The sequence below is a fragment of the Branchiostoma lanceolatum genome, chromosome 4 (assembly GCF_035083965.1).
Source record: "Branchiostoma lanceolatum isolate klBraLanc5 chromosome 4, klBraLanc5.hap2, whole genome shotgun sequence".
NCBI classification, from domain to species: Eukaryota; Metazoa; Chordata; class Leptocardii; order Amphioxiformes; family Branchiostomatidae; genus Branchiostoma; species Branchiostoma lanceolatum.
In genome coordinates, this window is record NC_089725.1 from 12,874,212 (window position 1) to 12,900,395 (window position 26,184).

At 42.1% G+C, this 26,184-nt stretch overlaps 1 protein-coding gene across 9 annotated transcripts in view; it reads right to left on the reverse strand.

The window, feature by feature from the left end:
- The window catches only part of LOC136432651 (roundabout homolog 1-like), a 79,255-nt gene that overhangs the window by 19,854 nt on the left and 33,217 nt on the right, over positions 1 to 26,184 (reverse strand). For 8 of the 9 annotated variants that reach the window (XM_066424080.1, XM_066424079.1, XM_066424078.1 and 5 more), the window contains exons 3-14: positions 21,350 to 21,676; positions 18,295 to 18,576; positions 17,588 to 17,726; positions 17,041 to 17,168; positions 16,556 to 16,680; positions 11,176 to 11,335; positions 10,564 to 10,769; positions 10,042 to 10,123; positions 9,034 to 9,214; positions 3,033 to 3,199; positions 1,449 to 1,576; positions 254 to 488 (exon numbers count right to left, since the gene is read on the reverse strand). In XM_066424080.1, the coding sequence (XP_066280177.1) occupies positions 254 to 488; positions 1,449 to 1,576; positions 3,033 to 3,199; positions 9,034 to 9,214; positions 10,042 to 10,123; positions 10,564 to 10,769; positions 11,176 to 11,335; positions 16,556 to 16,680; positions 17,041 to 17,168; positions 17,588 to 17,726; positions 18,295 to 18,576; positions 21,350 to 21,676 (2,160 nt within the window). The remainder of the gene's footprint in view (positions 1 to 253; positions 489 to 1,448; positions 1,577 to 3,032; positions 3,200 to 9,033; positions 9,215 to 10,041; positions 10,124 to 10,563; positions 10,770 to 11,175; positions 11,336 to 16,555; positions 16,681 to 17,040; positions 17,169 to 17,587; positions 17,727 to 18,294; positions 18,577 to 21,349; positions 21,677 to 26,184) is intronic. The other variant, XM_066424086.1, reaches the window with a different exon arrangement.

The following is a 26,184-nucleotide window of genomic DNA, read 5'->3' on the forward strand; positions in this document are numbered from 1 at the left end:
GTGCCTTTCTGTGATGTGGGTTGAAAACGTGCCCTTGTCAACTGATTGGATGCGATGATGGGCCGGTGAGTGATAGTTACGATGATGAACTTGCTATCATCTAGTAAGATTAAAAAATCACAGCTGTTCCAAGGGCATAATTCACTGAGTATGTAACTGCTAAAAGGTTAGACGCCAGTTTAAGCTATCAGAATGTCTAATTCCTTAAAACCGCCAAATGAGATTTAGTCTGAGGTAGAGATTTTCCACCCACCATCCTCCAGGGTTTTGGAAGTGACAGGGCTACTGGGAGGACCCTGGTGTCTCTCGTTGAAGAACGGCTGGATCATGATGTCGTAGGAGGTGAACTTGGCCAGGCCGTTGACCACCGCTGTGCTGGCCCGCTTGTCTGTCACGGTTTCCGTGGAGTAGGGGGCGTTGCTATAGCTGGGACGGTACATGATGTGGAAGCCCTGGAGATAGCGCTCCAATCCCTTGAAGTTCCTCACCTTGAAATGAAGACAACACAAGATTCTCTTTAGTTTAGGTGTAGTTTAAGCATGTAAAAGGGTGATGCAAGAAAATGTTACTGTTCTTATCAATACAAACAAAACTATGCATACTTCTTGTGGACTAGAAACTAGCATGTTTGGACCTGACACTGCGATAACAACACCATAGAGTACTGAAGTTTTTTGACATTTTTTCTAATCTGGAAAGAGCAACCTTCAGTGATTCTAACAGTAAGGGAAGCTACTTTGAGTCATAACTAATTTGTTATCTTGCAGCAAAACATAGGAAACATGGTGAACAAATTGGCTGATCTGTTATCCTTCACAATGCACTTCAAAGAGAAACATACAATTAGCTAGCTCAGAAGTGACAGCAAAAGTTTACCATAGCAAAGCAAGGTCACGACACAACATTCAGCTACAATTTGATGTCAAAACCCCCTTCCCTGTGATCGGTACCATTCACTGTCATGTTCCCGTATCGCAAGGGTTACCAGGCTCAAGTGCAAGGGTAACTGGGTTTCCTCTGTAGCGCAGGTGGTTGACATTAGGCTGGCAGTTGGACAAGTGGGCTAACAGCCTGTCCTTACCCCCACCTCTGTGTAAACTGTGCTACAGGAAAGGCCCTGCAGACACACATTTGCAGAATGTCCGCCTGACAGGACTACAAGGATCTTTTGAGGTAAGAAACAACTGGCATGGTCTGTGACTTGGTGAGGGCGACACTGCTAGCATACTGGGTATGTTACTTAAAACGTACACAACAAAAGACAACCTGGGCCCTTTGGATTAACCCCCTCTATCCATCCTAAATCCCTTTCAAACAAACTGAAGCTGTGCTTTTAAGTTTAATGCATCTCACAGTTGACACTTGAGTTAGACAGTATTTTTACAGGCAGATCTCAGAAACAATTACATTAAGTCTTAAGAGGTTTTTTTGATAGTGTCTTGTCTTACCTGCCAGTTGACCTGGATTTCAGTAGAACTGATGGCTACTGGCTGTCTCATCTCGATCTGGACCGATCTCAGCTTCTGTTCGACCAGCTGCTGATCTTCTGGACTCAGTGTGGGGATGGCTGAGTCTCCTGGATGGATAAAGATGTTGTTAACATGATTTGTACTTACAGAAACAGCACAGGAGGTTAGATGATTTGCAGTTTAACCTCAGTTAACTGACATACGGCCAAATCAGAAGATGCTGAAAGAGACAGGTGTTTGAAGCAGATCAGGTCTGTTCATTCTCAGCTGTTGTACAGAAAAAATAAACACAGAAATCAAAGAAAACATTCCAGTTTCCCACTTCCTCTATAGTTTGTAGTGTTCTTTGATGAGGTGACCCCAGTTCTGGAGATTGAGTCTTCATGCGTATCACGTACGCACTAACCCTGCACCCTTATCGCAGCTGACGTTTGCGGGGAGGATCACATCTGTGAATCATCCGGTAATTTCCCACAGAAGCCATTTTTCACCGCAGCAACTATCATAGAACGACTCTGACCTAAATCACCCCCGTCAAAGCTAGAACTTATGTACAGCATATTCATCAACTTTACACATCAATTCAACGCAGCAAACTTCTGCAAGATCAATACATACATTTGAGAAAGACTTCAAGTCAGAATCTTTCTATTTCATCAATGGCATAGAATAATAAGTATCTCGAACGTTACCAAATTATCATGTCATTTCATTTTACGCTAAATTTGACTGTATAAGTAGTGTAAAGTTTAAATAAAAACATGCTGTGTTTCCAGCCGCACACACACACTTTGAATGCCTAATGAGTAAATCAATGTCTAGAAATGGCTTACACCATTACAGGCTGTCTGTGGAAACAGGTGTCCGGTCTTCAGGGTACTCCCAGCACAGATGTGACCACTCTGTTAATACCCGACAACTAAATTGGCTATTCCCAGATCCATCTATGACCTGATCAATATTTCTTTATAAAAGGCCTGCAGGAAGGCATTGCGGACGCCATGTCTGCTACTTGATAGTTTTAATTACAGGCAACTTTTGCTCGGAATGAGAAAGGATCGTTCTGAGGGAAGACAATCTATGGTAATGATTTTCAACCTTCGGTCTTGATGGGACATTTTCATCAGTCTAAAGAAGAGTGGACATGCCATTATCTAGTTGAGCTACATCCACCGGACAGTCTGATAGCTCAATACTTTTGAAAAAGATAAGGGCTAAAGGGTCGGCCAATCAATATGCCTTCAGGGATGATCCTTTTGAGAGGTAGCCAAAGGTCATAAAAGATCGGAGTGGGAAAACTTCTCAGGAAATTACTGTCCAATATATACACTTCAATAAAGTGAGGACAACTATGTCTTCTCAAGGAGGTTTTTAAGGTCTTCTTCATAGACTTTTAGTTTCACATATACATGATTTAAGTACAAACTTTTCACCCTTAACATCGCAACATTTCAAAACACAGATCATGTAAAACCCTAAAGCTTTAATATGGAAGAAACAAGATTCTTTTATATTCTAATCCAAGTTGCCACAGAGCTGTTGTAAAGAATGGTTATAACAAACCTTTAGTTCTGATTGCATCGCTGACAGGGCTGGGGAGGCTGAGGCCCTGGCCGTTCTGCGCACGAATCAGGAACATGTAGGATGTGGCGGTACGCAGGTTCCTGACCACGTAAGTAGTACTGCGGACGTCCGAGGCGACAGTCACCCAGCCAGTCCCCAAGTCATGGCTGTGTAGGTACATGTAGCAGGTCAATGGTGTAAAAGGGAATACTGTAAATCTTGAAATGTGTAACATGATTGTCTTTTCATGGTTTTTCTGTGACCTCCTCATTACGACACCGCAAACATGCATTTCCAATGTTACAGTTACTACAGAAGTGTTTCAACCATGAACTCATAACACGGTGAAAACCTCTTTTTCCTTTCTATCGCAAAATTAACTTCAAACAAAAATAACTGAATTTACAGTAATTCTTATGCTAGAAAGAAAAGTTATGTCTTGTATGCACATGTATACCTTGCATGTTGTCTTATTTTTTGATAGAACGTACAGTACAGATCTCGTTTAACTTCCCATCCAGACGCGGTGGAAACTTCCACCGCGGTGGATTCTCGGTGGAAACGCGGGGGATTCTCGGTTGAACCGCGGTGGAAACGCGGGGGATTCTCGGTTGAACCGCGGTGGAAACGCGGTGCAAACGCGGTGGAAAGCCGTGTAACACGCGTCGTGAAGCGCGTGTTATCTCGTGTGATTATGCATGCAAGTTGGAGCTGGGCGGAGCTCATACGCGTGTGGCGGGCCTTTGAACTGTTCAAGACACGCCCGCGGCCTGAAAGGCCGACGGCCATCCTTATACGGAGTGTACTATGATACTCCCGACAGTCCAAAGTTTGAAATGGCAGGTCTTGGAGCGCGCGAGGGTTGTCACTTCTCGACGCTGTAATCGTTGTCATTTTTCATTCAACTTCAATGACACTCACGCACAACTTGCAAAAATTCATGTACATTGCAACAATAAAGTTATTTTGAAGAAAGTAGTTCAAGTTTTTTGTTTTTTACTGGCAGATGTATCAGTCCAAGACAATCTCTTCAGCAAAAGAACCCGGTCGCAATATGTTGAAAATCGCGATTCAGCGCCCCCCAAAATTAACGCCGGCGCCGCCCAGATCTTCTGCAGAAGACCTGCAAAGGAGGCTTACGGCTTTGCTCTTAAAATCACTTAAAACCATCTTCACATAAATCTAGCAGACTATCTATTCGTTGACATTTGAAACAATCGACGACATATCGCAGACGAATGTACTTCTAATAATAACGTAATAATGGTAAGATTATTTACGTCCAATGTTACACCACCAGGCGGCAGGGCGAGAAATACTAGTCCTGTGTCTATTTTGAAAGCATATGGCCTCAAAAAGAATTACATAAGTCATAGTGTATTCTTTTCTGTGTACGATTTTTGCGAGAGCCGCGCTATATCGCAGCGTACTTTCGGGATAAGAAAACAAACCCGCGTTACCTGCGTATGCAAATTTTGACCTAGATTCATCCAATCGCTGGTCAAAAAAACTCGCCTGGCGAAAAATGAAATCTGAGCTCACTCCTTGAAACCATGGAGGTTTCGTCAAGATTGAAACCTCCTTGGTGAAGCCAAGTACACATATATAGTGCCCTTGGTGAATTTTAGCAAGAATTGAACCCTGTGAATTTGCAGTTTCGGCGATCGAGCCGCTTGTGTCAATTTGATTGACAAGTGCGAAGCGACGCGCGGCTTCTTTGATGGCATGGTCTCAAAGAAGGACCGCGTTGATTGTTGCAACATTCTGCACGGATTTTTGTCCCCCACTTTATGTTTGACATGTGATGATTTATTGTTGGTATAATATCGTTTGTGTTATAAACAGTTCTAGGAGTGATTGGCCATATACGTGTCAGCATCTTCGTGTTTGACGACAATGACAATGTCGCTGGTCGTATTCTCACAGGAGTGTTCGTATAATAAGAATTATACGGACTACGTAAATTTAACGGAATTCATAGCATACGAATTTTACGGAATTTATACGGAGTTTTACTAATAGTAAGGATCGTATGTATTCGGTAAAACTTACTCGAGTGCAGAATTACGAGAAATTAATGTATTCCTTAAAACTCGTATGCAGACTTTCGTAAAAATTGTGTTTCTTTAGTAATTAATGAAATGAGAATAAAAGTCATGCCGATCTGACATATGACTAAATTATGAATTGCATGAACCCCGTACGATGCGTTTTCCCACTTTCCTACTTGTTCTTGTCCGTAGATCTACATTTTGTACGATCGGAGAATACGGAAATGTTTTCAGACGTGTCTCAAAATATAGCGATTTTTTTCATATCTGACACCTACTCTATTACCAAAATTTGTAATAGACGATGGCGGCTCAGGCAAGATGTAGTGGCTGCCGAAAGAGGATCGATAACTAACTTACCTTTTGTATGGGTCGTGTGACGTAGTATATGAATGTGTTGTTCATAAACAACAGCGCATAACAGTCGTAGTAACGTGAAAACATATGTTAGAAATGGTAAGTAGTAGAAGTATTGTTAGTTATGCAACGTACCAGCGCCAACACAACTTTCAATAAATACGCAACATTTGAAAGGTAAACATTCAGTGTGACTGTTAAACTGAACGCAAACACAACACTGAAACTCTGATGCCAGACCCCCAAACTCTGACATCTCTACACGATAGATATTTCAGAGTTTGGGGATCTGGCATCCAGGCTAAAGAACAATGCGCTTGGGAATGATAAGAAAGTTCGTATTACCAAATTGAAAGAGAAAGACGTAATGATGTGAAAGGAAGGAGTTTAAAAATCGACTATTTCTGTCTGATTCGTGTCTTAGCGGCAGACGTCGTTGTTGCAAATACTTTTTCTCCTTGTACAGAATTATTAGATTCGTTATATACCATTTCTTCCAACACTAAAACCATATTTAGTTCCTCAAGTGTTAAACGTTTATTGAAAGGTAAGTCCTGATGCAACATGTGTGATTCAAACAGAACCGTGACAGCTTGAGTTAGTAGAAGGTAAGTTTAAAACGCACCGCAAACCAGGACAAAACTTCGTCAGAACAAGGAATTCATAGGGAAGAGGTCTCAGCATAAGAAAAACACCGTGGGAAGCTCTCACGGATCCCTCTGGCCCCCGACAGTCAATTTCGGCATGCATACACATAACACAAGGTAAGTTACCAGGTGCTAATAATGGAAAAATTGTATACATTGCTAGTAGTCACTGGCTAATAGTAATACTATGCAACAAAGATTGAAATACAACACGAGTTAGGCCCAAAGACTCAAGTAAAGAGTGATGATTAGTGATAGGGAATGTACTTTTGGTTGTTACAAACGTTAATGGTACTGTCTTGCCGCGTCACATGAAGTGCGAAACATTAGAACCCACCAGTGGCGCTTGTAGCTCCTGTAGCTGTCTAGACAAGGCTTTTGTTTACTCTGCGACGTGGCATCGCAAAGGAACAGACTTTGAGATGTGTATTCCAATCGCTTGTTTGTTTCGTGAAGAAAGGAGGAAAACCAGAATTTGCCCGTGAGTTTGGCTAAAATAAACCACACCATCCAAATTATCACTGCTTTGCAATAGTAATTCTAATTAAACATCAATTTGCCAATCCAAACTGATTTGAAACCGTGCAGATTTACAGGGATAGTAGCGCTGGGATTTACATTTCCAGAACAGAAACTTACTCAAATAGAATGTACTGTCTAGTATTTCAAGTTCAGCGTAATGTTTGGGAAAAGCTTTACCACAAGTCTGGGCCGATGGAGTCTCGTGTAAAATTTTGAACGGTAAGTAATAATATAATAAATGTGAGAAAAAATTACTTCAACACACCCCTCAAGAATTGGCTTTCTTGCGCAATTGCGCTGATAAAAAAAGAGTGAAACGAACACGGAATATGTAATCAAGGAGGTTGAATAATCATTGATTTACCTGATCTTATGAGCAGTGCGAAATTCATGTCACATACTATAGTCAAACTTCATCCCTTGTTTTATACATAAAACGCATGTTAGTAGAAACCGAAAGATTCCAACGTTGTGTTAGATCTAGGGTAAATAAAATATCGTCAACAGGACACACACACGCTTGTGCGCGCAATTTAGAACAAAACGGCTGGTAGTGGTAGCATTCGTCCTTGGACTCTTTAAGCCACTGAAACATGCTCTACATGTGTATGGAAAAAAAGGACAAACAAAATTAATCATTTTTCAAAATGAGTGAGTTTGCCCGTCACCAACAGACTTCTGACCAAAAGGGAATAATTTGGCGGGGAAAATTAGCTAGTAGAACCAAAGACGTCATTATATAGAAGTGGTAGCCTACCGAGCACACTTCCCCGCGTACATGTACATATTACGTCTTTTCCTAGCGTTTCGACCAAACTTCGTAGCACCAAGCAAGTTTAGAAAAAAAACTCCTACTAGTCCTAGGTAGCACATTTCAATCGCCAGTTAGAATAAGATCGTAGACCGGGTGTTTTGTGTCGAACTCGTCTACCATTGCTGTTTGTGGTCGGATTCATATTAAAGTGTACCCTTCAGTGTGAGAATTCTTCTGGAACAACTTCGCTACACAAGTTTCCCGCGCACTGTCCACCGCCCGCCTCTGATCTTATGTCAGTTCAGCGACAACAAGAGATCATCAATCAATTTTGACAGCAGTGGGGCGCCTGAGAGTCTGAGCAGAAATGATCTCCCGTGCCGTGTTGTGTAGAGTTTGGAGTTTGAAAATATCTAGATAAACTAATGTTGATATGAAGATTTACAAAAGCATCGATTTTACTTTATTTCTGGGATAAAATTTTCTGAACAACACTTTATCTACCGACTGAGTGGCATATAGAATATTATTATTACGTGGTGTTTTCCCAACAATCATGTTACTTTTCACGATAAATATTCCTGTCGTCTTTCCTCCTCGCAAGCAAATATGCAGCTTGTCACCGACCTTTGCCGACGAAAGTCGTGATACCTCGTGAGCACACGAAACAGTCTCATTTGCTGACGACGGACAACGAGAATAAGCGAACGTGAAACGAGGATAGGCAAATTCACAAGTCTTCCGGCTGTTTGACGAAAGCGTCCCAACAAAATACACCAGGATTGCCGATTGTGAACAAGTCTTCTGTACAGAATCAATTCTGTTGGGACATACCGTATTCATGTACATGTAGTACGAGTGGTAAGGTTAACAATGATCTTTATGATGCCGATATATAATTTTCTAACGCGGCGTGCAGCGCCTTGTTATTTATTAACACGTTGGGGTTGAAGCGTGTGGATGGGTGAAAATAGCGTCGCGGTCTTGCCGCGTTACCTCCTTTATTTTCATGACGTTTCGTGCTTGGAAATGCTTTTAATCTGATCGCAAAATGTTCCCCCAATTTTTAGTAGTACCGAGAGAAAAATCCCATTGCAATGCTTTCCCTGTGTCTTTTTCCCGCGGCAAACTGTGACGATATGTCACGAACTCAGCGCACATCAAAGAGCGCCGCTCTGTCCATCAGCACATAGCAACCGCCACTGCCGCGCCTGCCTACAGCAACGCGCTGGCATGGCGGCAAGGTGATCTCCCCGCCCGGCGCTTCTCGGAAACCAAGAGAGCAGGGGAGTTTGTAAGATAATTATTTCTCCCGGCAGGGTTTCCAAGCCAGACGTCAATCAAGTTTGATATGAATGGAGTGTACGCGTGTACCGGACAATGCCGTTCGCACGAGATTTTTAATTAGATAGCCAGCGACGCGATTGCCCCGACTTTCAACCGCGGTTGGAACGCGTTTGAACCGGCTTTTAACCGCGGTGGAAACGCGTTTTAACCGCATTTGAACCGCGGTGGAAACGCGTTTTAACCGCTTTTGAACCGCGGTGGAAACGCGTTTTAAACGCGTGTGAACCGCGTGGGAAGGGAAGTTAAACGAGATCTGTACTGTATAAAAGTCTCCTAAAAATAATGGACAAGTACACGTGATTTGTATCTCTTTTGGCTCTCACCTGAAGTATTCCACCGTGTATGACCTGACTTCGGAAGCTCCACTATTGGCACTAGGTCTCCACGTCAGGCGGAGGCTAGACCTGGTGATGTTACTGATGACAGGTTTGAACGGAGGGCCCGGCAAGTCTGACGACTCGGGCTGGAGTCTGGGTGGGAATATCTGCGAAGGGTCTGTAGGTTCTACAGAGAAAAGAAAATGGACAAAACATGAACCTACATTGCAATTCAATACTCACACGGATTGACATTATAGGTATACTCTTTTTTTTTTATAGAGTCAACCAGTACAAGTGACTATGTCTTTATAAGGACCACCTGGCCAATGTTTCCCATTGAAACAAGCCTCAAGAATCCTATCTATAGTATATAGTGACCACCTATTCACATAGACCAGATCTTATCAATACCTTGAGTAGTGTTCTTAGGAAGTTTGACTGTACATTACCTTCCTCAACTTACTGTCTTAGGCCATGCCATGTTGATTAGACTATTTGGATGAAATAGATAACTTTTTTTTTTTACCACATTTTTTCTTTATTCACAGGCTTGCATCAGTTTTGGGGTTCCCAGAGGATGTAATCCATATAATCAAATTAACATGACTTAAGTAAGAACAATACTTTCCAAACAGTTTGTCAGCAGCATAAATAGGAGAGAGTCTTGAATTACGAATAGCTCATGGCTGTCACATTTCTGCCAACAGTTTAACAATCTCAACATTGCACTCAGACCGTGGCCAGCATCTTAATAGACAGGTTGCAACTACTGTTTGTTCCACTGCTAAGCAAACGCTAAGGCTTGTTATGGCAGTTCAAATAAACTGAATCGTCCCATCTGGAGGGTTTTACAACTTGGATACACACATGCATAAAATATCCTGGTAGTGTTAATCCTAAAAACTTTTTATAACGCGAGAATTTACTTCAGCAGATAGGATTTAAACAACCAGAGAATGAGAGATAGTTCTAGATGTCAAGATGGCCACACAATTGATGTGGTTTATTTACCATGGACGTTGAGGGATGCTGTCCATGTGGTCTCCCCACTCTCACTGGAAGCAATGCAGGTGTACATACCCGAGTCACCAATCTAAAGGAAAAGAAAATTGTAAAGCACTTATTAAGTGTCACATGTACTACAACTGATGCTTATCTCAAAAATGAGAATTCAATGCTTGAATTTTACAACAAGTCTACAATTTATCATTGACTTTGATATTCATAAAACTGATTAAGTGTACGTAGTCATAACTCACTTTATCATATCTAATTTCATGGGTTATTCATCATCTTGATCTTCAGAATTTTCACATAATGATGAAGTCCAATATTGTGAACTGTAAATTGTGAAAAATCAACAGTGGTTTTATGTTTGTGGTTTTCATGGTGAGCTCTCCACCAAAAAACACTTACTTGGTATTCTGTGCACCAGTCTCCCCCTGGCTTCATCGTGAGTGCTTCCTTCTTCCCCCCTTACTGTGAAATTACAAATGTAAGTCCCCACAAACTTTAAGTATCTTCAGTACTTACTCGGACATCAGATATCTGCAGAGTGCCTCTGTCCAGTAGCATGATGCGGTGGTCAGTGGCCAGGATGGGGTTGGAGTCCTTGAGCCACCTGATGCTGGGGGCAGGGTTGCCGGACGCCTGGCAGGGCAACATGGCCAGCTCACCGATGTTCAGGGTCATGTTGGTGGGGCCTTGTCTGATGATGGGCGGCGGTCTGTCGGACAAAACTAGAACACAGGAAAAGAGATTGTTTGTAAAGTTTTAATACTCAATAACTGAAATACATGACTACATTATTGAAATTTGGTGCTTAAGCTTTTGGTTATGAAGAACTTTATTGCATGACAATGGTACATGGTACAATGTATGGCAACAGCTATAAGAATGTTTTTTCGACAAAGATCCTGTTTATCATATGTAAGAATCCATATCATAACATAGAGATCAAAACAAATGATTAAAACCTGTAAAAGTGCCAACCTCTAGATAAGGTTCACCTTGGCAATGTGACCACTTTTGTTTGGGTGGTCCCTTAGATAATTTTCCCCAATGATACAAGCATCAAGAATCTTGTCAAAAGCGACCATCTGTCCGCAAAGACCAGATTTTAGTGGTCCCATGAGCGTCTCTTACCTGCGACTTTCAGATAGGCTCTCTCGGTCTCGCTCCCCGCCACGCTGAGGGCGGAGCACACGTACCAGCCCTCGTCGGCCTTCTGAACCCCGGAGATGATCAGCTCGCCGTTACTGGTCACCTTGAAGCGGCCGTGGTTCTGGTTGGGAAACATCAGCACCTACAAGACACAAGAAACAGATATGTAGGTAGGCAATCACAAACATTACCCAACAGTAATCCACGACCAGACATACACTACGACAGGTCTTGGTCATCCCTGACAACACAGAAAGTGCTCAATCAGAAAAAAATTCTTCTATCTAACGCACATAAATTCATTTCTGAAAACAGCATGGCAAATCATTTACCATCTATATAATATTATAACTACTGCAGAATTTCAATTGTAATCATTTATTTTTCGTGATTGTTTTATTTCACAGTAGCAGGGAGAAGTTTTTTTTTAGTGTTTTAGAGTTTTACTGTTGTACAGTAGTAGTAGTTAGAACTGACAGGGAGCCTGACTATAACTGATTCTAAATATGGTAGCCATGTGAGAACCTCCTGTCATACTCTGGCAACATGGGCAGAGATACCACAGCCACCCAACGTCAATGGTTCACTTGTAACTGTCAGATGGTCATGAATGAAGCAATGATTTGTGTGAGGGATCCCTGTATCTCTACCACCCAGATGTTTTCATAATTCTTTATCCCATGCAACACCTGGCCAGTCAATCTGCCATGTTGAATGTAGGGACTACAGATGTGATGTCCCATTAATCACTTTGAGAACGGTGCCCTTCTCTTCCAGGGGTCACTTGTTCCTGACCCTTTGGTTTGTACACATGCTGGAATAAATCTTCTAGGTTTACATCTCTTCCTTCCTCAGGGGAGGGGGTTAATTCAAAAGTTCTGTGTGGCCAACACATAAAGTTTCTGAACCCTGCTGTCAAGGAGGAAAAACCCCAAAGGGAAGGTCTTAAAGCTAGGGGAAAGGCTTCAGGATTATAAAGACCTTTACATCTAATATTTCAGTGAATGGAGGGCTATCACGTAACATATTTTCTTCCTGTCTAACAGGAACAGTGCCACAGCCCATCCTACTATGGCTAAGCCTGAATTCTCCAAGCAATATGCAATCAAAACTACTCAACACCAGGTGATGCCTGTCTGTCATTAACAGTAGATCACCTAGTCACAATAGAATTTTCTGACAGCAAAGGGAAGGAAGTCTAGAGGGGGGGCACTGGTATATCCAATTGCCTAGTTGAATGCAAAGTTTTCTCTACCACATCCTTTCTCTCTCCCACTCACCTAGACTGTCTGCTTCTAATTTGCATCCAAGACCACGGCTCCATAAAATAGATACACGATCCTTTATTAAGATCATTCTCCCCAATTTCCCAGCCTTAATGAACTAGTTAGGATGTAACAGAGGGGTTCTGTGGATCCTCATCAGTGGAGTATTTGTTTACTGATGTAATGAGTCTGCTGGGGGAATTGATGGACATTTCCCAAGTAATTTGGACATCCATCATTTCCCAGCTGGTGCCACAGGAAAGGGAGGAATTTGCTGGTTGAGTGGGGTCAAAATCTGGAATCTTTGACGAGCGGTGACTAGAATACTGTACAATTTTCTTCAACCTTGAGTGGGGCGGTATCTTTGTGACATCTACTTCCTTTCCTTGATGAAGGGACAAATTTAGTCCTTCCTGGCAGTGTATACCCCCAAACAAAGGAGATTTCCTGTACCAATTCTAATCTTACAGAGACAACAATCATCAATTTTACCCTGACAACAAAACTATCATTTTACAAACAAGAATCCTTGCATACCAGGAAAACTGATCTCTATGATCACTGCGAAAAAGGTTTTGAAATCAATTTTTTGTGCTTCAGTAACCTACTGAGCATTGGGAAGAAATTTATAGTGTAGGAGTTATAAGGTCACCTGGTCGACCCTTGACTAGCCAGTAGGCAGGAAGTGACTGCTGAACTTTATCCCCGATGTCTGTAGGTTTGACTGTTCTAAAAAAAGGGGGTAGGAAATTGGCTATGAACCCAAGGCCATGCTCATAACCTTTGCCAGGTATGCGTAGGTGCTTCCAATGCGTGAGATAGGAATCTTTAAGGGGCTGGCTTAAACAATTGTATTCTCAAGACCAAGTAAAAACACTGGTACCATTTCTTCAAGTTCAAGCAGATGAAGTAAATTGGGTTGAGAAAATAAATGCAGTTGTCATAGTCATGAATATCAGTATTAGTCTTTATGGGGTGGTCTGAATTGTAAAATACTGTAAATTTATTCACTTTTGTGGCAGTTATAACTTGAGGTAGGAGGGAAAAGGGGGGGATTTCTCAATGTTGTAAATTTGTGGTTGAAACAATTTTGTGCTACAGTAGTCATACAAGGGAAACATTTGCGGTGTCATGACTTTGCAGTGGAAAGGTCACAGTGAAAATGAAACCACCGAAAAGTTACCGTACACATTGAGAAGTTGCAAAACTGCTTATCATTATAAATACGTCGTTAGGACTAGAAAGGAGGGGATTTGCGAACTGTCCAAGTGTGATGGTGCAGCTGTCAGTGGTGCTGCCGACATTGTTTAGCGGGATTGGAGGAGTTATATGGACAACGTGGCTGCAAGCTGATAGGGACGCGTGTCTCATATTTATGTAAAACAGCACCGGAATAAGCTGGCATAACAAACACTGCATTTCTTGAGGATTATGATTGTCAAAATCAAGGATCTTCAATGTGAGCTAGATATTACATTTCAGTGTTTCTTATGCAGAGACCAACAAAGTGCAATTTCATATTTGAGCATGAATATACATTGTACATGTAGATGTACTGCATACAGTAAGTGAATAGGGCCGAATGAAATTAGACAATGCAGTCCACGCCGGTTATTAATGCAGATTTGAATATCTGTCTGCCGCACAACCAGACCTCATGAATAACTTATGTCATGATTGCCAATATTAAACCCAGCCAGGGGTCAAGTTTTTTTACGACGAGGATCAAATTGCCAACCCACAGGGCTGAAAAACCAAATATTAAGTACATTACCGGCCACATCACTCCTTTTACATCAGTTCTTTGTAACTACCAATAACAGAGGAGGCCTTTATTGGTAAATTGTATGCTTCAGTTGACATCTGGCCCATTTAGATGATACAGTGGCAAATTGGCCCATATCTGGCTGATACGGTAGCTGTTATCTTCATATCATATGCATACATTTCTTCCACGCTAATTTCAACATAATATCCGATTTCCCGGTGATATAAAACCAAGCAGGAGGTAATTTGGCTGGGCAACAGTAAGGGCTAGTTATCACATCATCCAGGTTTAGGAAATGTCACTGGATACCCTTACACAGTAGAAACTGTAGACACAGCCAAAGGGGAAGGGCTTTACTCTTATGGTGTCTGGTGATGGTTGTCTCTGTTTGGCAAAGCCGTCCATGAATATGAGAAGCTCAAGTCTGCAGTGCGGGGAGATCCTTATCTGGTGTGGGAACATGCAGCCCATCTCTCTCCCTGGTTCCCTCCTGTAATCCTAGCCTCTGGGAGTGCCGACTAAGGTGTAATGATGCGTCCAAGGATTCAAGGTCTCTTACCTGGATGTTTTTCTCTCTTAGCTACAGTTAAACTTTTGAACTGCCTTTCATGTTTTGAATCAGCTGGAAATTTTCTTCTTGCAACAACACAGAATAACACTCTTTAGGAGACTACCGTAAGTGGAGAAATATTCATGGTGCTTTTATTTTCATGTTTTTTTCCGGTGAGCTATTACCAGGGAATCATCACAGCCTGAACATGTGCTGTCGTGCACTGCGTTACTACAGTTCCAACAACCACGATTGCCACCTTTCCCCTCTCAATGCAAAATCAAGTCCATGCAAACTTGAATCAATTTACAGTGCTACAAAGTCTCTATTGTAAGATACGATCACTATTCTATGAGATCTCTCTGAATGCTTTTTATGAAGTCAGGATCATGACCCTAGAAGTTATGAGCCTGGGTATCTCTGTCAGATAGGTTGCAATGCCAAGGCGATAGAAAATTGGAATATTGGAAATCTGTCACCACACTACCTAAGTCCATCAGTGCTGCCCTACTACCTTTGTGAGGTGGGCTTCGATACTGACTGGTTGAGTTCCGTCCAACACTTCTATAGTAAGCTTAGAGTAGAAGAAGGTCTATAATCAGCAGGATTTGGTGTAATCCATGAGGGTTTGATACTTGAATGTGATTTATGTAGGGGAAGGGCACTACCTACCAATCCAACCTGAGTCAGCTTTATTGAAATGCTATTGTCGTAAGATTTGGTTTGATCTGTTGTGAACTGCCCCAGTGAGTTTGGGAAGAAAGCTAACAAAAGGTATGCCGGGGTGTGAATTGACAAGAATTGTGCCGTCTTGAAAGAGAAAAATTTCTACACCTACAATTTGAAATAACTGGGGATTGCGATTTTCTATTTCTGCTTTTTTGGAAGAGACAGACAAATCCCTCTTGGAAACTGGAATGGCCTCTTGGCTGAAGATTAGACTACCAGTATTAACTTTTGGCATCTATGTCGTCACTCAGACAATCTCATCGTCCAGACATTCTTCTGACTGGCTGTTTGAAAATAGAAACCCTACAAGTTTGGTATGCAACCAGCAAACATGACTCGGAAGATATAACACCGACAATCTCTACCTTTCAATTGAACAGCGACTTGAAATAATGCCAGAAATTCATAACAGCTTGGCAAAGGATGCATGTGACAGTTAGAAATATGCCTTTGCCGGCAGTTGCATATTATACAGTCTGCAATTCATACCTGGCTTTCACCAGTATCTAACCGAGCAGAATAACACAACAGCTTTTGTTGCTGTAAATCGTAATGGACGTTTCCTGTGCAAGGTAGGTCATGCTTCAGCACAACCACAGAAAGGCTGTCAAGATGATTTTGAAGTTTTGCAGGAACAAGTTCACTGTCTCCCATATACAGATAACAGCTGGGGCGTGTCTTTCAAACTTTCAAATTGTTGTATTTCATTATAGCAGAAAACTTAGTGTGGGGTGCTGTCATAGGCCTTTGAATTAAGAAATCAAGGATGGACATGTACGTCTTACTGGCAAATTTTGGTGTACAGGGCAGTGCCTATCTCCATTTCGATAGTCCTTGGGCCGCACAGTTGAGCAAGCGCTACAGCTAGTCTACTGGTGGCATTGACTGTCGTTATCTACTTTTGAATAACACCAATGTTTCTATAATCTGTTACCTCATATCTCCAGGAGAAACACAATTTGAGTTAGGAGACAATTTCACTGTGACTATACTTCCATTCCGTGGTCCAATGCATTCTAGTACATCTACAAGCATGTCTTAGATCCTTACCTGACTTCCTTCCTTCTGCCAGAAGACAGCGGGCGGAGGGTTTCCAGCCGTCTCACACAGGAAGGTGGCTATTCTGTTCAACCCGATCACCTGGTCTCGGGGCTTCGTCTTGAACGTTGGCCGCTCTGAAAAATGGAAAAATAATCCTTCGTCAATCAGTTCTACTTTGGTAGCAGACGATCATTGCTCATACGTGATCACTTGGAAATCTGTCACCACTTGCAGTTAGATGTGCAAGGGTTAGGTGTGACAAGTCCTTCAGTGTAATATAACCAGCTGCTGCTGCGCCTGCAAAGCTGGTGTGTTACGCTAAAGGGCGGTTATACCAGCTATATAGATACTGATACTTGTGTCCATGTTCATGGTAAGATATCATAAGGCTGACTGTTTCTCTTCCATAGATTTAGGTGTACAAATCATCAGTCACTGTATGGTATTCTGGTTATACATCTTACATATAGCTTCTGTTGGATTAATTGTCTTACCGTGGATGGTAAGCGTGGCTTTCCCTTCCACTCTTCCCACCAGGTTTTCCGCCGTACAAACGTACGTGCCTTCGTCAGCTGCCGTCACCCTCTCTATCTTCAGGTTGTTGTTGTCCAGAATTCTGGCCCTGTACAGAGATTCATTTATTACATTAAACAGGGCCATTTACGCATTTCATACATTACATAATTAAGTTTTTACCACCGTACATATGATAGTTATGTTTTTACAGTATTGTCCTGTATGTGGTCTACTTGATAGGTGATTTTGAATAAAAGATATGGTATGCTATAAATCTTGTTAAACCTAAATGTACAGAGATCTTTCATCGCTTTACCACAAGGTAAATTCATGGCCTTTCATTCAGTGCATATGTTCACTAAAAGAGAATGATGAAAACAGTATATGACCAAAGGTCAGAGCACAGAATCAGGAACGAAATCTGAAACGAACAGGAAACTTTTGTCTGCGGCCTTCACTGCCAACAGCGCTGTTGGAGTCACTCTCTTAAAAACAAACGGCCCACTGTACTGACGGATGCTTTACCTTCCTAGAGGAAGCGCACTCTCCTCACGACTCCACGACACCTGCGGGGCGGGGTCACCGCGTACTTTACACTTGAACTCCACATCCTCCTTGACGATAGCCGTGACATCTTCCGGGGCCTCCGAAAATGAAGGTTTCACTGGAATCAAGATCAAAATCGGAATTAGTCTTTGGTGTGAAGATACATTTGTAGGCAATGTGCATGCATCCCTGAGATTCTGAGGCTTCAAATCCAGTTGTCACCGAGCATGCGACAGTCTATTGCTAACACTGATTTCTCACCACAATTGTTAGGAGCTGGAAGTAGGATTGTAGAGTTTTAATCACATACACCCAATACTACAATATACAGGAAATCTTACCTAGCTCCAGTCATTGTTGTCAGTGCTGTTATACTACACATGCATCCTTTGTGACTTCTCATTACTGAATCTACAATATTTATGAATGACAATATATACTTCACAATCACAGACTAATGTATCGAAGTATCAAATGGCGGGTATAGACATTAAGGATACCGTGTTGTGTTGGAATGTCGTTAGGATTACATGTACGGGTTCAAGAGGGTCTACGGAGGGGGGGACACAGCACGCAACATGACAAACACGTGCACAACCACAGGGGACGGGAATGGACGATGAATGGCGTGTTTAGTCGGTGAGGTGATACGCAGGGCGTCATACGGGCAGGAACGATCGACTCACCATAAACGGACAGCGTGGCCTGTTCACTCACGCGTCTTCCGACCATGTTGGTCCCTATGCAAACGTATGTCCCCGCATCGCTTTTCTTCACCTCAGATATCATAAGTTTCCCCGATTCTAGAACTCGTATTCTTTCTCCTTCGTTTCTTACAACTAGTCCGTTCTTTTCCCAAGTTATTCTAGGTTCTGGATAGCCGCGGGGAGGATCACACTGAAGAACTGCTGGCTCTCCGACTGCAACTGTAAGGCTACGGGGATTTTCCTTGAAGTCATCCCGTAATACTGGAAGGCAAAAGGGGTCCGTATTACTCGTGTCCGTCATACCATGCATGCTGGGATGGAGCGGCAACTTCCTCGCCGAAATGTCAGTGGACATGCAATTTGCCTAAAAGGCAAAGCTACGTGTATTCTACAGTCACTTAAGAGAACGAAAGAGACCTTTGATGTCCGGAAAAGGCCATTTCTACACCATGCTTCAGGAATTCGCAGTGTACATACATAAGTTCCCTACGGTTGGGGGCATACATGCATGACCAGAAGAGGACTATTTCTACTTGATGTTTCACCGAAAAAGGTGGTGCAACTAATACTGGCAACGCATGCTGCATACGCTACATACAGCTTTGAGAAAGAAAAAAAACACTAAAAAACACAGACATGCCGTATACATGTTCATTTGTAAAATATTGGACAAATCTAAAAATTCACATTTTGGTATGATTTGTAACAGTCATACATATGAGCTAATGTTTTGAATGCATTGAAGGCTCATGTGCCATTCTGGACACCGGTAATCCTGCATTAATCACTAGCTTGGAGAACAAAGGGAGCAGCAACAACAGTGATCAATTGTTATCGTTATCAGCTCCTCTATCTCTGAAGGTTGTGTTGACAGTGGATGACCTTGAGATGCATCCTGTCTTCGGAGGTCTGATGCATTACCTCATAGTCGACATGGCATTAGACCAACTGTCAAATGCCTTTGAATAGATGTTGACAACCTTAGGTTTTTACATACCTGTTACATAAAGACAGGCCAGCACAAATATTTTGGTGGGCTGTTTCTAACAATTAAGCATAGGAGCTATTTCTTCAAATGTTGAGTTTATAAATTTTTTGCCTTAGTTACTTTTTGTCCACATCTCACATTTTCTCATAGGCAGATACGCAATGGTTTAATAACTTGCAAAAATCAAAGAATAAAACATTCAAGTTTATCTACTTTGTGAGAATGGCCAAGACTTAAGAATTACAGGGCCATTGCTGTTGTTAGTAAATTCCTTCCTTATCTAACAAAGTGTTTCCGTTGCTTTACTTTTAATCATCATACTCTGGCAGGTTTCTGCTAAATCCCCTATTAGCTGGCCTTTCCGGAGTGAAAAAGAAATACTGGGGGGATTTACCTCCATCAAAAATTAATTGTTGCTAGGAGTAGGAGTGACCTTCAAGCACGAACGTGACCAATGGCATAACTACAGGGGCTGACAGTTGATAGGGGTCAGCTCTGATATTAATATGGCCTTCCTGCATGTATGGGGGTCTGCATGCCTTTTTCTGTGAGGTATAGCGAGCCATTCTTATTCACTGTTAATCATAGCTAGGCCCACTGTAATTCAATGTCAAGGTTTATCGGTAAATCATTCGCAAAGCGTAATTGGTCGCTTTAATTCTATGTAGCACGTTATTTGTTATCCTTAATACCCTGAATTCATCGTTTAGCGTTGTTGACATATAATTTGTATCGTGAAGTCAGATTAGCAAATAGTCACAATGGAGTGTCTGGTTGTGTCAGTGTTTGTTGACAACTTTTGCCTGACACCAAATACGTACAATGGAACAATCCAATGAACTTGTTCCAAAAAGTCCATTTACAGTCCTTCCGACCATGCCGTTCAGAGATGATAGCCCTCCTAAATTCCCCGGGATCATCCCCCCATGCAGACCCCCATGTATATGTATCTCTGGTAAGCTTAGTGGGCATAACTCACCCAGCCCTCCCATTAGAGATGTACTTACTACACACTCCCCTCTGGGAAGTCTGTTTCAAAAGTGTCCATATCCCTGGGAATGGTACGTTTGGAACCACCAGGAGTGATGGTAAGCTTGGTCCTGTCCTGGGGGTGCCATTTCCCAGGCACTTAACACCAGGTTCAACAGAAACGCATCCTGATCAGAATATCATTATTGGCCACCTCACTGAATAGTGCCACTGGAATGGCAATTGAGGAACGACAAGTAGCGTCGATATTGTTGAATGTGTTTAACCCGTTTTTTCCTGATTCCAAAGAAAATATCGTAAAATATCACCCTTGGTTTCACTAATGATTGAAAGAACTAGAAGCCATTTTGGTACAGCTTTGGTGTGTACATGTAACAGTCTTAGGTATTAAACTTTAAGCATATCTACTTTTATTACTTCTCTTTAAAGTGAAAACTTAATCGTCACGTTGCCTTGAATGACATGTCCCTGAGCTACTTGTGTGCCTTGCAGCATAATGAAAACTTGCAGTAATACAAAAACTTATTAAGTAAGCTCCTATACTTGGAATGAAACGAAACGGAGAACCCTAGGGCCATGTGTAAGAAGAAAAGGCAAGGAACTAATTTCGTTGCCATGCAGCTCAAAGAAAGTGCTGCCATCATGCTTCAAGCATGCTGGAGCCAAAGTAACCCTCCAGGCAATGGTATGTGGGATTTAATCAGATTAGTTTGAATCTGTCTTGTACATTTCCTTCTTCTGCTGGTGAAGAAAGCCAGCAAGAAACTGGAAATGTGCAACACAGAATAGGAGATGAAGCAACCAATTCCCTAATGGTACAAGAACCCTTCTCACACAATCTTTTGTGCATTTCAAAGATTACTTTTTGCTTAAGTAGTGAAGGATGTAACCTTTAGCATACAAATATACCAGTGCAGTGGATGCATCCTAAGCATGCCAATGGTTAAATTCATCTTTTTTTTCTCATAACAACTTACTGATGCTATGAAATCCCACAGACCATTGACATTGGGGTGCGTCTGGCTCCACAGACTGTTGAGGAAAACATAAACTCACCTGCTACTTCTAATGTGGCATTATTGCTAACTGCCCTTCCGAGGTAGTTGGTAGCTACACACTGGTACCGCCCTGCATCCGGCTTACTTCTCCTACCGTGGATAATTCTGAGGAAGAAAAGGGAGCCGCTAGGGAGCAGCATCCGATGGGATCTGGCGTTCTCCAAGTCCGTTTCCACGGGCTGGCCATCCTTGAACCACTGGATGGTGGGCGTGGGCTGGCCCTCGGCCTTACAGTTCAAGGTGGCCGGCTCGCCTTTTGGCACGATAATGTCCGAGGGGTGCTCGATAATCCTGGGTGGGAAGTCATCTTGTTGATATCTTGTGGCTGAAAAACACAAACGAGGAAATATGAATATCAACATTGATGCATATGTTAACTGGTGTAACTGTCAATAAGTAATACATTCTATAATGTAAAAAGAAGCCAATCATTATACAAACACCATGATAAACAGAAATATTATGCGCATAAAAATTGCTCTAAATCAATGCATTGTCAACAGTTAGGATTAAAAATAATGATGGTAGCCATTTTTCCATTACATAATAAGAAGTCTTTGGATCTTATAGATAGGAAAGAGTAAAATGATAATTTTGTTATTTATCATCAGTCTGTAGACATATTCCATGAATAGTTAAGTAATTGTTGGGTAGCAGGAACATTTGAGTGGATACAAAACATTCACAATATTATCCATCATCCACTCAAAACGCTAAACCTCCTTATTGAAATCATGTCACTGCCGTGCAAATTGAGTTAGCAGCCTGCATATTTAATTACAACTTGTCTGACACGTCCTACATCTTGTTCTTCCTATCTTCGAGCTAGTTAAGCATTTCTTCGCTGATGGATGTTGCCGACTTTTCAGTTCCATCACGTAGCAAATTGCCTAGAGTCTTGCACGTTTTATCGGCATGCGATCTGACGTTCGCTTTATAAGCTTGCATGTGGGGAATAATGGCCCTGCATCTGAAATCAGGGCATGCAGAGGATGATAAAACCTCCCTGGAGACAGCGCGAGGGATGCTCAGCTGAGAAAGGGACAATTATGTCTGCATGATGTAAAGCTTTTGGTGTTTTATTGCAATGTGTTTGCGTCAGGTGGCCTGCCACTTTTCATATTAGAGTTGGAATAAATATGGAGAATCCATACATCTATGAAATATTTGAGAATAATATATCTCCTATCAGGCAAGTGTAATTGTATCAAAAAAATTCAGGATTTGGAAATTAGGACTTTTAAAAAGCATACAGGCCTGTAAAATACAAAAATATTGGGAAGCAAAACCAAAGTACCAATGTTTCTGGCAATGATGGATTTTCACTAGCCTGGCTAGGTTCTCACTATTGACATGGGGAGATGATCCACCTATGACTAGTATGAGTCTCATATTATATTCACTGCAAACAACATTTCTAAACTACCTTGGATGCCCAAAAAAAATTCCTACTTGGGATGAACAGCTGAACAATATGACAGCTATAACTTTCCTGGACAGTACTGCTATACAGGTGATTAAAAAATCAATACAGTAGGATTGTATGTTTTCATTTTCAATGTAGGCATTTCCCAAAATTTTTACAGTAGGAAACTTTCAATTTGGGAGGAGCCAATAATGCACTAAAAAGTCATAAAGAATTTAGATATCCATAGGGACTTTGGTATGAATCTTTCAATTAACGGGAGTCCCTCCAAGAGATTTTCAACTGAACAAGCTTTGTGACCTACATAGCAAAAAAACATTCTCTGGTTTGGCTTATAACATAATACAAGGTACTACAGATGGTAAAATACCAGTAACGTAATCTATAACAAAGGCTGCTGGGTGTTTTCTGATTCAGATTCCAGCCCAGTTCTGGTTCCCGGATCTCAGAATGTTCCTGCTTTTATGTCTGCCCCTGGCACAGCAGCCATTTGCATACCTCAGTTCCCCACCACTGGAGACAATGCACTATGAATCAGGACGGGCCTTATATAAGCATCAGAAGAACTTCCCATGATATGTATCCGTTCCAAATATTTGCGTATCCTCCAATACTTGCCAACAGGAATATTGCTATTTTCTGATTATCTTTTGAACAGTCGGGCCTATTTAACATACCGGTTACGTGGGTGGTTGGGACCCTTTATGGCAGGTCTGACAACAGATATGGGCATATGATGGATTGTGTTGATAATGTCCACCCCTCACATTATTAACCTCTATATGAGCAAAATATTTGATCGACTCCCTGACCTTTTTGGTAGATACGGGAGCCTGAGTTCGGGAAGCAGTCATATCGAACATATCACCTACATGTATGGGGCTGGATAAAAATTTGTGCGCATCAAAATTACTGACCATAAAATTGCCAGAATTGAAATCGCATCTGGGACTGGGTGATAATGTACAGCAACCATATGGGACTGCAAGCAGTATCCAAAAAAATCAGGCACAACAACAACTGTTATAATAATAATAATCAATGAACTGTTGATAATCCATCATTACAAATCCATACTGAATACACCAAGATTTTTGAGAAGTTCTGCTGAGAAGGCTATTTCTACCTCTGTAATGTTTAGAAATGGCATAAACTGAACTTGGTGGAAGCTACAGAGAAATTGGGAAGGACAAGGGAAACATTGTTTTTCAGATCAATCCCCCATTGCAGACCAGCAGGCCCCTCCCTTTCAAACCCCAGGGAGCCGGGGTCACCATGCAGAGAATTGGAAACACAACCGAGGCTATCCCCAACTCCTAGCATCAGCTGCTTGGTACTTCTTTACTACAAAGTAATTCTCTGCAGCACTCCAAGCTCTCTTGGACTGAGAGAGACTCTCCCTACGTCTTGAGCAAATAACCATATTCTGGAGTGCTTGCTTTGTAGCAGGTACAACTCCACATGTTCAAAGGGTAAACAGTTAGGAAATGAGACAAGTAAACATGGCTCAAGGACCCAGCCACACTTCTGGGCCTCCCAGGACCCATTCTTCCTTTTGTGCTATGCTTTCTCTTCAGTAGGCTATTCACATCTCATCATGCAAATGTGGCCCTTTAATACAAGTCTCATCCTCCAGTGCACACCGCCATACTGGTGGTCCCTCTCATCACTCGTCAACAGAGATAAACGTGTTTGAGAATAACAATGACCTGATGTATTGAGCAATACCAGGTGTGAAGAATCCCGTACACAATTACAAATGAGCCATCTTATACGATGCAGCGTTTTCATGCTCTTAAGTTTAACAGGAAGGGAGCATTCGTTCCAGTGCGGATTTCTCCAGCTTTCCAATCGCTATTATTGATAACAATGGAAGCCCCAATAGACAATCGTTGTCTGTACTTCCTCTTCTACAGTCTTATCTGATTTCTAACCTACATCTAGAATACTCCATTTCCCCCATAGATGTGTCCCTTGAGAAGGTAAAGGAGGAGTCAAGGACAAGTGGATGACAGGTGAAGATTCCCACAGGTAGGAAAGGTGTCTGGCGCTGACTCATCCGCCCAAGAAGTGTCAACACTTTATGGACTCCTGCCTGTTTATTTATTTATCCGGGGCACAATGCCTGCTGATCCTCTTCATTGGTAAAGGGGCACCAACCAATACACAACTGTGTTTTGAGGCCTGTTAGGTATCAAAATATGGGGCAACCGCCATGGTCTACTACCGTGCAGGTACTTTTAGCTTTGACTTGTGAAGACCGAGGTGTTCTGTGAAGTACGCCATTTTCACAATCAATCTCATCACAAGACGACATTGTCCTGTATGAGACTGGTATGCTCTTGTGCATAGAAAATTGTAGAAGAAATGAGACAAAGGATACCTTCCCGCCGTTGACCTCATTTTTGCCAACAATGCCCAGCATTTAAAGCAGTCAAAAGTGTTAGTTTATTGATGTCCATCCCGCTGCCTTCTGACCACTCCTGTGACAAACTGTCTGGCGGGGCTTTGATGTCGGCCCCTTTGCCAGGCTCCCATGCCTAATCAATTCAGGACAAAATGCACGCCACCCAGCCCAGGCAGCCAGCCAACCACCAGAGTGATAATGTCTGAGACTTCGTGCCGCGTATGATGAATATTCCATAAATTCTCATCCCACACTGTGTGCGCAACAGCGGAGTCACTGGTATTCTAAGTTTTGGCACGGAGAAATCACGAGACTGACACCATTGCCCCTTGCACTGATCCGTGGTTGTTTCCCCGCTTCTCTTGTCTATTTCCCAATTCATCAAGACAGAGCCTTTTCTCAACAATCAAAGCTGACCACTGCACACAAGAATTTGTCCATTATCCCAACAGATGGCCTGTGAAAAGGGGGACCCCTTTCTGCATTACAGGGAAGGTCATGCGAGGCTCGCAGGGTCAGGAGCTGCTCAATCCCTGGACAAAGGAGCGTTGCCACTTCTCATTACCTTTATTCAGTAGGGATGGGAACAGAGACAGGGCAGAAGATTGATTGCACTATCCCTTGGATACTACTGTCTGTCAAGGCTGTCCATTGGCAGATGTCTGTGGCAGCCATTCAAAATTAATTTCAATGCCAGTGTCCAAAAAAATTTCATACACCAGGAAGATATGGAAATATACAACAAAGGAGTCAGAACAGGGAAAGGAAAAAATCTCCTTAAAGACGAAGATGTTTTTTCTCAACATATTTCTATCCTTGCATCACTTGACTGCTTTATAAAACCGTATTGTGTAGGATTTCTAAACCATGTGATCTATACTTCAGTAAATTCCGTAAGCACCGGTAGCATTAACTACAAATAGGTAGTTTGCTAGAAAGCACACAAAGCAAATCCATGATTATAATGGATAACATATGAAACATCAAATGTAATACTTTA